The 12230-nt window shown below is 54.3% G+C and overlaps 3 protein-coding genes across 3 annotated transcripts in view; 1 reads left to right on the top strand and 2 right to left on the bottom strand.

Annotated features, from left to right (window-relative positions):
* The window catches only part of PADI6 (peptidyl arginine deiminase 6), a 30391-nt gene extending 22900 nt beyond the window's left edge, over window positions 1–7491 (top strand). Inside the window, exons 11-16 of the mRNA XM_050791139.1 lie at window positions 197–351; window positions 845–1001; window positions 1418–1541; window positions 2931–3001; window positions 4490–4651; window positions 7008–7491. Of these exons, the coding sequence (XP_050647096.1) occupies window positions 197–351; window positions 845–1001; window positions 1418–1541; window positions 2931–3001; window positions 4490–4651; window positions 7008–7241 (903 nt within the window). The 3' untranslated portion in view covers window positions 7242–7491. The remainder of the gene's footprint in view (window positions 1–196; window positions 352–844; window positions 1002–1417; window positions 1542–2930; window positions 3002–4489; window positions 4652–7007) is intronic.
* Window positions 1–12230, bottom strand: part of SDHB (succinate dehydrogenase complex iron sulfur subunit B) — a 689037-nt gene that overhangs the window by 387094 nt on the left and 289713 nt on the right. The window lies entirely within an intron of this gene.
* The window catches only part of PADI2 (peptidyl arginine deiminase 2), a 579517-nt gene that overhangs the window by 338835 nt on the left and 228452 nt on the right, over window positions 1–12230 (bottom strand). The gene's annotated exons all lie outside the window — the stretch shown is intronic.

Below are 12230 nucleotides of genomic sequence, written 5' to 3'. Positions count from 1 at the left end.
GCTAATCTGAGCTCAGTCCAATCTCTCAGGCCTGGAACCTGCCTAGAAATGATGGGGCACCAAGTGGGGAGAGGACCCAGGTGGCCTCTGGGGGGAGGGGATGTGGAAGTCTACCTGAGAGCCTGGATTTAGGGATAACACTGGGGCCCAAAGCCATCCCCTACTAACACCCCTTCCCCGCTGGGTCTCTCCCCAGAGCCCTGGTATTGGCTACATGATCCAGGACATTGAGGACCATAAAGTGGCCAGCATGGATTCCATTGGGAACCTAATGGTGTCCCCACCTGTCAAGGTGCAAGACAAAGAGTACCCCCTGGGCAGAGTCCTCATTGGCAGCAGCTTTTACCCCAGGTGAGCCACCGGGCCAGACGACTTCAGATGAAAAGGAAGGGACCATGGTCGTTCCCCTGGCCCCGCCTGCTTCCCATAGCACCTCAGCCAGTCACGCACTGTGGAACACTTCTTAGAAGGACGTTTGAGCTTTTGATTCACGTGGAGACTAAAGATCAGAATAAACTGTTTATTCTTTGATTCCAGGGTTTAAACTGAAACAAGTGAAATTTGGTCCACCAGGATGTCATTTTCAAGAGAGATGTGGCTGGATTTCTTGGTGGCCATAAATCCAAAATGATACTTGTGACCGGGCTTGTGTGTCTAGAACACTAGGCTCTGTTCTGAGTGGGGTCAGAGTAAGGGATTCATAACCAATTTATCTGCTATGGACCGGCCTCCTTCACACAACGGTCACAGAGGCCAGCTCCCTGGAGGCAGCATGACACCAAGTGACAGGTGACCAGTCTGGGCCACACTGGCTCAAAAGCTGTTCTTTCCATCTTCCTTCTAGCGCAGAGGGCCGGGCCATGAGTAAGACCCTCCGAGGCTTCCTCTATGCCCAGCAGGTCCAAGCGCCAGTGGAGCTCTACTCAGATTGGCTGATGACGGGCCACGTGGATGAGTTCATGTGCTTCATCCCCACAGATGACAAGAATGAGGGCAAAAAGGTCTGTATTGGGGTCTGCAGAAGGGACATCTGACCATGTCCCATGCCTTCTGTTGGGGACTTTTGGAAGATTCTGGAGAAAAAGCTGGCTTTTTCTTGGTTTTTGTTTTTTGAGTCTCACTCTGTCACCCAGGCTGGAGTGCAGTGGCACGATCTCCACTCACTGCAACCTCTGTCCCAGGTTAAAGTGATTCTCGTGCCTCAGCCTCCTGAGTAGCTGGGATTACAGGCACATGCCACCACACGCGGCTAACTCTTGTATTTTTAGTAGAGATGGGATTTTACTATGTTGGCCAGGCTCGAACTCCTGACCTCAGGTGATCTCCCTGCCTCGGCCTCCAGAGTGCTGGGATTACAGGTATAAGCCATCATGTCCAGCAGAGAAAGCTGGCTTCTGACCCAAGTTCTGTTTCCCAGGGCTTCCAGCTGCTCCTGGCCAGTCCCAGCGCCTGCTATAAACTGTTCCGAGAGAAACAGAAGGAAGGCTATGGCGATGCTCTTCTGTTTGACGAGCTTAGAGCAGATCAGCTCTTGTCTAATGGTAAGGGAACTCCCTTTCCACAGAACAGAACTGGGGTCCTCCTCCTTTTTCCAGGGGCCCTTTCTACATAGCCATTCTGTCACGCTTGGCAGAAAGGATGCCAGGGAAGCACAAAAGCTGTTGGAATTGTATTAGAATGTCATGTTTCTGGGCTACTCTAGTGGTACTACGACAACACAAGTAGACCAGATGTTCCGGGATGGCCTAGAGGCTTTTAGGATGTATTTGAAGGGGACTCACTTAAGTGGCCCCAAGTTGGGGGAAAACGGGTATCAACAATGCTAGTGCTTGGATTTACTCAGGGCACATTGGATTAAGTACTTAGGGACTGGGACTTTGTGGGTCTCCTGGTTACATTAAGGAAACACACAGGTGGACAAGCAGAGGTGGTGTGGCTGGTGCCATTGTACTTCCGATCTAAAAGCTGTGGGAGTGGGCTGGGCATGGTGGCTCACACCTGTAACCCCAGCACTTTGGGAGGCCAAGGCGGGCAGATCACCTGAGGCCAGAAGTTCCAGATCAGCCCGGCCAACATGATGAAAGCCCAACTCTACTAAAAATGTGAAAATCAACAGGGCATTGGTGGCACGTGCCTGTAATCTCAGCTATTCGGGAGGCTGAGGCAGGGGAATTGCTTTGGCCTGGGAGGTGGAAGTTGCAGTGAGCTGAGATCACGCCATTGCACTCCAGCCTGGGACACAGAGCAAGACTCCGTCTCAAAAAATAATAAAGGCTGTATGAACCCAGAAAGGGGCTGGGGGTATTAGGTTTTTCTAGACCCTCAGTACCCAAAGTGTGATCTGAGGGCCGGTGCACCTGGGAGCTTGTTAGAAATACAGGATTTCCACCCTGCTCCAGAGCTCCTGGATACTCAGCCTTTGGGGTGGGGCCTGGGAACTCCTGGTCATAGAAGCACCATGGAAGGTGACATCTGCTGAACATGAACCACATGACAAAGACTGTCACCTCAGAGCTGGCAAATGAATTGGGCATTCCTATCCCAAAGATGAGGCCATTGAGGAATAAAAGTAATGTAACCTGGTGAAGGCCACAGGCAGAAGGTGCCAGGTTGTATCGGCATAAGGGGAGTAGGGGCCAAAGTCATCCTAACAAACTCTAGGCTGTATCCCTCAGCCTGGCACAGGCTATTCCCTCATGCTGGGGACAGAGTGGCCAGTGGCAGTAAGTCCTGCCTGGACTTTCTGGTGTAGACCCTGGTCAGTCCCCAGAAGGAAGATACTGGACCTGAGGGTGTGGTCCCTGGAGATAGGCCAGTCCTCTCCTCTCGCCATGGTCACTGGCCCAGGAACACACCCAGGTGGCTGGGCCTTACCTGAGTGTGCCCAGCTCTGGGCAGTGCTGCCATTCCCTGACCGCTTCTTCCTACAGGAAGGGAAGCCAGAACCATCGACCAACTTCTGGCTGATGAAAGCCTGAAGAAGCAGAATGAATACGTGGAGGTAGGGCCAGCGCGAGGGGGGCCGTCCCCAAGAAAGAGCTGGTGCCACAGGTCCTGCAGGAAGGTTCCCACCCACCCCTCCTGAGGGGGGTGAAGGGTTGGGGGGGGGACAGCTGCCTGCCACCTTTCTTTCCAGGTCTTGATACAGGCCCAGGTCTGGGGCTAGAGCTGGCCATATATATGCCAGTGTAGGGAGACTAGAGGAGTAAGGAGTTAGGTCTCTGGAGCCAAACACAGCACAATGTACCTTTATGCTTGGAAGAAGGCTGGAAGTGGTCACACAGCTTTCTATGGTGTCAGATGGCCGAGGACCCAGGGTGGGACAGGGGCAGAGAGGAGCGCCATGGCGTGTCAGAAGAGTTGACAGATACTGCTTGCAGATACTGTCAGGGGCTTTACTTGCCGTGACTATGCAGCTGGGTCTTTTCCCCCAAGCTGGGAAAGCCCTGATTATCCAGGTTGCTAGCTGAGAACCAACGATGGCCCAAGCCTTGTGCAAGACACCTCACTACAAACCCTGCAGATAGCCCTATAAAGTAAAACACCTCTTACATATGAGGAGAGTGAGGCACAGAGGAAAATCACTAGCCCAAGACAATCATTTGGGGGATTGAGTCTGAACTCCCAGGTTCTTGTGTTGCTCATTATGCTACTCAAGCTGCCTAGGCTCCATTTCCTGGAAAATGACATACCTCAGCAGCCTCCTTGAAGAGGCCAGCTCCTTACTTCCGAGAAGCTGAGTGTCAGACTCAAACGAGGGCCTACTCAATGCTTTCTGGATGAAGCGGCCTGTCACAGTGGTCCTGAGAATGGTGTTCAGGGTCACCAACCTTCAGAGATCTTAGAAAGGGAATCATTGGCTGTGAGGAACAGAGTCTTCCCAACTTCTAGAAGGAGAAGCTTAGGCCCAGAGAAGGGCAATGTCTCGGCTGAGGTTGCATGGTCAGCAAAACTGCTTTGCTCGCTGGGTCCTTATCATTCCCAGCAATGTTCCTAAGGGAAAGTTCTATGTCATGCACAGTGCATGGGTGCCCTGTTTTGGAAGAACAGCCCTTCTGGCATAGCAGGGTGGGTGCCAGCCAGGCATGGGGCTGAGAGAGCATCTCCCAGCCCCTGGCGACAGCTTAGGGTGTGTTGGGTTGTGTCTGAAGCTTATTTCAAGACCTAGGGAGACAGGTGTGCTGGGTGTCTGAAGCCTATTTCAAGACCTAGGGAGATGCTTGGGTATTGGGCTCAGCTGGTCTGGGTTGGGAAGTGCCCAACGCTGTCTAGCTGTGGGATCCTGGACTAAAGACGAGGCTTCCTGAGCCCCCACTTCCTCAGGTGAAAAGGGAACTGCCCACTTAGGAAGGTTGGTGTGATGTGTGAGGCTCCTGGCGCACAGTGAGTGATGGGGATGGCAGTGGTGTCAGGCCACGGCCTACCTTCAGTATGGAAGGAAACTGGTTTTAATTCCTGATGAGCTCTCCTGGCCCCTCCCACCCCACAGAAGTGCATTCACTTGAACCGTGACATCCTGAAGACAGAGCTGGGCCTGGTGGAACAGGACATCATCGAGATTCCTCAGCTGTTCTGCTTGGAGAAGATGACTAACATCCCCTCTGACCAGCAGCCCAAGAGGCCCTTCGCGAGGCCATACTTCCCTGACCTGGTGAGGGACGACTGGGCATCCCTGGGTGGGGGAGGGTCCGTCCAGGCAACACTGGCTGCCGCCTCACTGTGCTGGACTGCAGAGATGGGGGAGGGACAGCAGATAACGGTGCCTATGAGGAAATGGGCAGGAGACCCCTTCTCCCCCATCTCAGTTAGGGACGCCCTCCCAGAGAGCAGGTATACTGGGCCTGAAGGCTTGGAGGGTTCCCCAGGCAGTTACTATGGGCCAGGAGCTTCAGGAGCCTCAGTGAGCTGTACCCCTAGTCTAAAAGGATGAACCTGTGAGGCCCACTTCAGATGGGGTGCTATGTAACTCAGAGTTGAGGTTGCTGTGCATCTGCCAGCAGTGAGGTCTTGGGCAAGCTACCTCAGGGTAGGTCTTTCCACTATCCCCAGGGTCCAGGGCAGCCGTGTCCGATACATGGAGGTACATCAGCACTTAAAATAACATTCTAGGCTGGGCGCGGTGGCTCACGCCTATAGTCCCAACACTTTGGGAAGCTGAGGCAGGTGGATCACCTGAGGTTGGGAGTTCGAGAGCAGCCTAACCAACATGGAGAAACCCTGTCTCTACTTAAAAATACAAAATTAGCTGGGCGTGGTAGCACATGCCTGTAATCCCAGCTACTTGGGAGGCCGAGACGGGAGAATTGCTTGAACCTGGGAGGTGGAAGTTGCAGTGAACCTAAATCACACCATTGCACTCCAGCCTGGGCAACAAGAGCAAAAGTCTCTCAAAAATAATGTTCTGTTCAGCTTGGCTGGTTGTGGTGGCTCACCTGTAGTTCCAGCACACTGGGATGCTGAGGTGGGAAGATCACTTGAACTCAGGAGATGGAGACCAGCTAGGACAACATAGTAAGACCCTACATCTTAAAAAAAAAAAAAAAAAAAAAAAAAAAAATTAGCTGGGGCCAGGATGCAGTGACTCATGCCTGTAACCTCAGCACTTTGGGAGGCTGAGGAGGGCAGATCACTTTTGAAGTCTGGAGTTTAAGAAAAGCCTGACAGACATGGTTGAAACCCCATCTCTAGTAAATACAAACACTAGCTGGGTGTGGTGGTGCATGCCTATAATCCCAGCTAATCAGAGGCTGAGGCAGGAGGATCCCTTGAATCCAGGAGGCAGAGGTTGCAGTGAGCCAAGATTGTACCACTGGACTCCAGCCTGGGCAACAGAGCAAGACTGTCTCCACCGCCTCCCCCCGCCCCAACCCAAAAAAAAAAAAAAAAAAAAAAGCTGCGTGTGGTGGCCCATGCCTGTAGTCTCAGCCACTCAGGAGGCTGAGGCAGAACAATTTCTTGAGCCCAGGAGGTAGAGGCTGCAATGAGCCACTGCATTCCAACCTGGGCAACAAACCAAGACCTTGTCTGATAAACCAAACCAAAAAAAAATTCTGCGGCCGGGTGTGGTGGCTCACACCTGTAATCCCAGCACTTTGGGAGGCCCAGGTGGGAGGATCACCTGAGGTCAGGAGTTCGAGACCACCCTGACTAACATGGAGAAACTCCACCTCTACTAAAAATACAAAATTAGCCAGGTGTGGTGGCGCATGCCTGTAATCCCAGCTACTCAGAAGACTGAGGCAGGAGAATCACTAGAACCTTCCAGCGGAGGTTGCAGTGAGCCGAGATCATGCCACTGCACTCCAGCCTAGGCAACAAGAGCAAAACTGTTTATTTTTGTCTTTAAAAATTCTGTTCCTACTTATTCTAAACCAGAAGTCATAATCAAGAGTGGGGCTGTGAGCACATAGAGGTCCTGGTTTCACCAAGCCTATGCCAACTGTGGCTCACATCTGAACTTTCTCATGTAACAACTGACCCATTATATAGGTATTTAAAATGAACGGAGGCATTTGAGGTGCCCCAATTCTCTAAACACTTGCTGACCTCTTCCCTGGGTCCTAGGGACACAGGCCCTGATGCCATGGGTGTCTTCTAACTTGATCAGCTCAGTGTGGTCTGGTAGGGGTGAGTAGTGGCAAGAAGCTGCTTTGAGAAGGAGTTGAGATATGAAAGATGTGCAGCAGTCAGCTGACAAGAGGGGGTGGGGAGAGCGTTCCAGTGGAGGCGGCAGCCGTGTGTTGCATCCAGACCATAAGAGGCCAGAATAATCAAAACATAGAAACTGGAGAAGTTGACAATCCCAGACCTTGGCCAGGCAGGATGTTGTCTTGCTGTTGAGAAACAGCCATTGGAGGGCTAAGCAGAAGCGAGCTGGGTTTCACTGACCTGGAGGAGGCGGCTGCCCGCCTGCTACGCCTGGTCTGGCCTGACCACAGAGAGGCAGGTGGGGCGCGGGCTTTCAGGCCTCTGATCCCTACCCAGGCCTTACCCTTTCTTTCTGACAGCTGCGGATGATTGTGATGGGCAAGAACCTGGGGATCCCCAAGCCTTTTGGGCCCCAGATCAAAGGGACCTGCTGCCTGGAAGAAAAGATTTGCCGCTTGCTGGAGCCCCTGGGTTTCAAGTGCACCTTCATCAATGACTTTGACTGTTACCTGACGGAGGTCGGAGACATCTGTGCCTGTGCTAACGTCCGCCGGGTGCCCTTTGCCTTCAAATGGTGGAAGATGGTACCTTAGACCCGGGCCCTGGAGCTGCCAGCTCTGCCCCAGCATGGATGGCCCACTGTCACCATGCAGCGGATTCCTTGCCCGGCAGAGGCTGGACAGTCCAGGTGACACAACCCTTTCCTCCCTGTCCACCCCGACCCTCGGACCCAGTAGGGTAGCAAATGCTGCCAGCTTGAACCCCTGTGGGGAAAAGATGGAAAAGTGTTCAGCCAAATGGCATTTACTAAATAGCCAATAAAGTGCTGGTGGGCATGAATGCATCTTGGCAGTGACCTCCTCGTTTGGGGAGGGGATGTGTGCCAGCTGAGGACAAGGCTGAGCTGAGATGCCTATGGCCATGCTGGCTGCCTTGTGTGGGGGAAAGAGACTTGGCTACATGAGTTGCTGTCCTTCCCCTCATCTCTAAATTATGTCTATGGCAGGAAGTCGTTGGACTTATTCAAATGGACTTAGATTATCCAAATGCTGCTCTGGTTTAAGCAACTGGGACAAACTGGGTCTAGAGTCCAGGGCCCAGGCTAAAGGAAGGTTGAGGGCCTCCCCTTGGGCCTGGTAGGACCTGGAGGGGGCAGGCCCGGGGTGGGGTTGGTGCCATGCCCGGTGGGCACCAAGTAGAAGCTGTGGTCTCCTTGGGTCTGTAGGTATGGCCTCAGAAGACACAGCAGTAGCGGACCTGGGTGACCCTCAGCCTGAAGTGCCCCCTCCCAAGGCCCAAAGCTGTATATTCCCATCTGACCATTCCTGTGTTAATGGCACAGGGATGCTGTTAAGCTTTAACAGGCGCTGTGGCTCCTGCCCTGCTCCTCCTGGGTGATGGCTCCTCTAGGACACTAACCCTCAGGGTAGGCCCTGAGAAGGGAGCCTTGTGTCCATGTCCCACAGGGAGTTGAAGGCAGAGCTGGGCCTCGAACTAGCCCTGGTCCCAGCACCCGGGGCTGTGGGCAGCAGGCAGGACCTGGCCAGCCTCTGCCAGCTGCTGGGGCAGTGGAGGAGGGTCATCCTAAGGAAGCAAGGCAGCCAAGAGGCAGAAGCCAAGGTTGGGGCAGCAGGGCTGTTCACTGGATCAGACGTGGGTCTTTATCCAGGAGCTGTGACCTGGTGTGCCAGCTACCCCAGGACATCTTACGACATCTCATTAGCCTGCCCATGGTGGTGCAGAGTCTGTGGACTATACTAGACACGTCTTGTCGTATTCATGGCTCTGACCCCTATACCAGCCTGGGACTGAAACAGACCAGACCTTCAAATGAATCTTTTTTTTTTTGAGACGGAGTCTCGCTCTGTCGCCCAGGCTGGAGTGCAGTGGCCAGATCTCAGCTCACTGCAAGCTCCGCCCGCCGGGTTCACACTGTGTTCTCCTGCCTCAGCCTCCCGAGTAGCTGGGACTACAGGTGCCCGCCCGGCTAGTTTTTTGTATTTTTTAGTAGAGACGGGGTTTCACTGTGTTAGCCAGGATGGTCTCGGCCTCCCAAAGTGCTGGGATTACAAGCTTGAGCCACCGCGCCCGGCCTCAAATGAATCTTAAATATGGGGAGGGATGGATGAGCTCATCTGTGTTTTCAGATAGTCAAGAAAAGCCAAAAGAAATAGGGGACTCTGGACCCCAAGGGTGGTCCATCTAGAGATGGGGCTCCATCTCTAGGGAAAAAGGGGAGAGGGAAGCCCTAGGGCCAGAAGGGGGACAAAATGTCCACTCTTCCACCCCCATGGGCTTTTCCCAGGGAACTCGCCCACCTCTGCCAAGGGCTGCCTTAGGGTGGATGAATTTGTCCCTCCTCCAACCCTAACTAGACCTCACCCAGGGCTTTTCAGGTCAGCCCCGGGCCCTTCCCACGCCGCCTGCCTAAGGGTCCCGCAGGAGATCTTGGCAGCTTGACACCCTTCTCTCCTTTTACCTCCCAGGCAGCACCGCCCTGATGGCACCTGGGGAGGCGCCCTCCCAGCCCTGGCTGTTAGCAGACGCCTGCAGCAGAGAGCTGGGTGTACTTGGCTTGCACAATGTTATAAACGTTTCTAAGTTAGGCACTGACAATTTACTCAGTCTGGATTTCCGGCTCCTGCTGCCAAGTCTTTAGAGCTGATCACACTGGGCCCGAGGCTGAAGATCCACTGGCCACACCCTCTAGACAAAGATGTGCTCCAAAAGGCCCCAGGCCCCACCCCTCCCCATTGTATCCCCCTGCAAAGGTCGGTGGTCATTTGGCACCATGCTTGCACTACTGCTGCAGGGAAAGAGAGGAAATGCTCCCTGTACTGGTCAAAGGTGAGAAAACAAGCTAAGCGGGCTCTGTGCTTCAGTTTCCTCACCAGCGCAAGTGGGTAAGAGTTGTGCCTATCTCAAGGTTGTTGTGAGGACTGGAGTTATTTACATAAAGCCCTAGGAAGACACATGGCACCTTTCATTGCTGAGGGCTGGGGGAATACATCTCTGTAGAAATACAAAAGCCTCCACTGCCTGCATAGCAGACAGACGGCCAGGCGTGGTGGCTCACGCCTGTAATCCCAGCACTTCGGGAGGCTGAGGCAGATGGATCACTTGAGGCCAGGAGTTCAAGGTCAGCCTGGCCAACAACCAACATGGGGGAAACTCCGTCTCTACTAAAAATGCAAAAATTAGTAGGGCGTTGTGGCATGCACCTGTAATCCCAGCTACTTGGAAGGCTGAGTTGGGAGAATCACTTGAACCCAGGAGGCGGAGGCTCCAAGATCATGCCACTGCACTCCAGCCTGGGCAACAAAGTGAGACTTCGTCTCAAAAAACAAAACAAAAATCACAGGAAATGCCAGGAGACAGGAAATGCCAGGAGAGGCGGGTGGTGGCGGGGTGGGGGGCAGTGCTGGGGACCCAGTGTGAGGGCAGCTAAGGGTTTTGGAGATTCCAGCCCTCCCGTGTGCCTCCCAACCTGCAACAGGCCATCTTTTAGTTCTTTGAAGGCACGGAGTCCTCTCCCCTCCAGGCTGCTTCAGTGCCCGGAATGCTTTTAGAAGGAGGCGACCCCCATTTCCCTTCCAAAGCATTTAAGGGGCTGTTCCTGTCTCTCCTTCTCCCCTCCCTGCATCCCTGCCTGCTGAGTCCTCCCAGTCTGGAGAGTGGGCTCCACTGCTACCGTCTGGTGTTAACACCAGCTAAGCTGGATCCTGAGACCCTCCAGCGTGGCCATCTCACGTGACCCTCCCGCAGGTCCCCGCCCTTCAATGGGCTGGGGCAGGTGTTTGGGGCAAAGCAGGACTGGGTAGAAACAGGCAAGTCTCCTTCCCCATTCGCCATCCTTCCAGCCCTTTCCGCTGTTCCCTGGGAGCCTAAGGAGCCTCTGAGTGGAGGACATTGGCCAGCAAGGCTGCTGGCTTGATGGGGCAGGACAGCAGCAGGAGGCAGCAGCTTTGCAGGTGAGAAAACCCCAGAGCCAAAGGCCAGGCACGGTGGCTCACGCCTGTAATCCTAGCACTTCGGGAGGCCGAGGTGGGGAGGCGGCGGGGGGATCACCAGAGTTCAAGAGTTCGAGACCAGTCTGGTCAACATGGCGAAACCCCACCTCTACTAAAAAAAATTAGTCAGGTGTGGTGGCGTGCGCCTGTAATCCTAGCTAATCGGGAGGCTGAGGCAGGAGAATTACTTGAACCCAGGAGGGGGAGGTTGCGAGGAGCCAAGACTGTGACACTGCACTCCGGCCTGGGGGACATCTTAAAAAGCAAACTCCAGAGCTGCCTGTGGGGAGCCTGCCTTCTCTGCCCCTGACTTCAGGAGGCTTCTCCCATCCTCCAGCCACAGGCAGAATTGCTTGAACCCAGGAGGCAGAAGTTGCAGTGAGCAGAGATCACACCACTGCACTCTAGCCTGGGCGACAGAGCAAGGCTCCGCCTCAAAAATACAAGGCCGGGAGCAGTGGCTCACACCTGTAATCCCAGCAGTTTGGGAGGCCAAGGTGGGAGGATCACGAGGTCAGGAGTTCGAGACCAGCCTGGCCAACATGGTGAAACCCCGCCTCTACTAAAAATAAAAAAATTAGCCAGGCATGTGGTGGGCACCTGTAATCCCAGCTACTCAGGAGGCTGAGGCAGGAGAATCACTTGAAACCGGGAGGCGGAGGTTGCAGTGAGCCGAGATTACACCACTGCACTCCAGCCTGGGCGAAAGAGCGAAACTGTCTCAAAAAAACAATAAACAAGACTGCAGGAGTCAGGGGCGAGAGACACAACACTCAATTTGCAGCACGTGCCTAGTACATGACAGCCAGTGTGTCAGCCGGGACGCTGCCCCCAGCAGTGGCTTCCCTGCCCACAGGGGCTCTTCCAGGACAGAAGCATCTGATGGGAAGCTCCAAACTGCCAAGGTGGGAGATGGGGAAAACACTGTGTTTTACATTTGGACTGTCCTGCAACAGTGCACATGCTGCTTCTGCAGCTAATAGGCCGTGGGAGACGGTTTCCTCCTCTCCCAAACTGGGCGAATGCCTGCCAGGAGGGGCTGGTCTGGACACTATTCAGCCAGTAAACACAGGGCGGCCAGCACGCGAGGTTCCAGGGATCCCAGGCATCTCTGTGGCTGCAGGGAGCCAGTGTCCTGTGCAAGGGTCTTGTCTAGGAGTCTGTCCGGTATAGACTCAGCAGCAGCGTGAAGGCGAATGAATGCCTGCCAGCCCCGGAGAAGCGAGGACCAGCCTCCTGGTGCCCTCTGGTGGGCAGTTGGCCACACTGCCTGCAAGGAGCAGCACGGGCCTGAAGTCTGGGGAGTGGGTAGCACATGCGGTCACTGTTCTGGATGCCTCCCATGACTTATTTTTCCCTCTCAAAGCCCCCGTGAAAATGGGAAGAACTCCTCTTCTGAATTGGACAACTGAGGAACTGACACGGTCCCTCTCCCCTAGCATTTGGGGTGGAGTTGGGGGATCCACTCACTTCAACCAGTGTGATTTAAACCTGGAAGCTCCCCTGGGGCCACGTGTCTCCTGACACCACCTGCTGTGAGTGCCAGGGCTTAGCGGGTACACATACTAGGAG

Source organism: Macaca thibetana, chromosome 1 (genome assembly GCF_024542745.1).
Source record: "Macaca thibetana thibetana isolate TM-01 chromosome 1, ASM2454274v1, whole genome shotgun sequence".
Classification (NCBI taxonomy): Eukaryota; Metazoa; Chordata; class Mammalia; order Primates; family Cercopithecidae; genus Macaca; species Macaca thibetana.
Note: the sequence above shows the minus strand (reverse complement) of the source record. Positions and strands in the feature narration are given on the sequence as shown.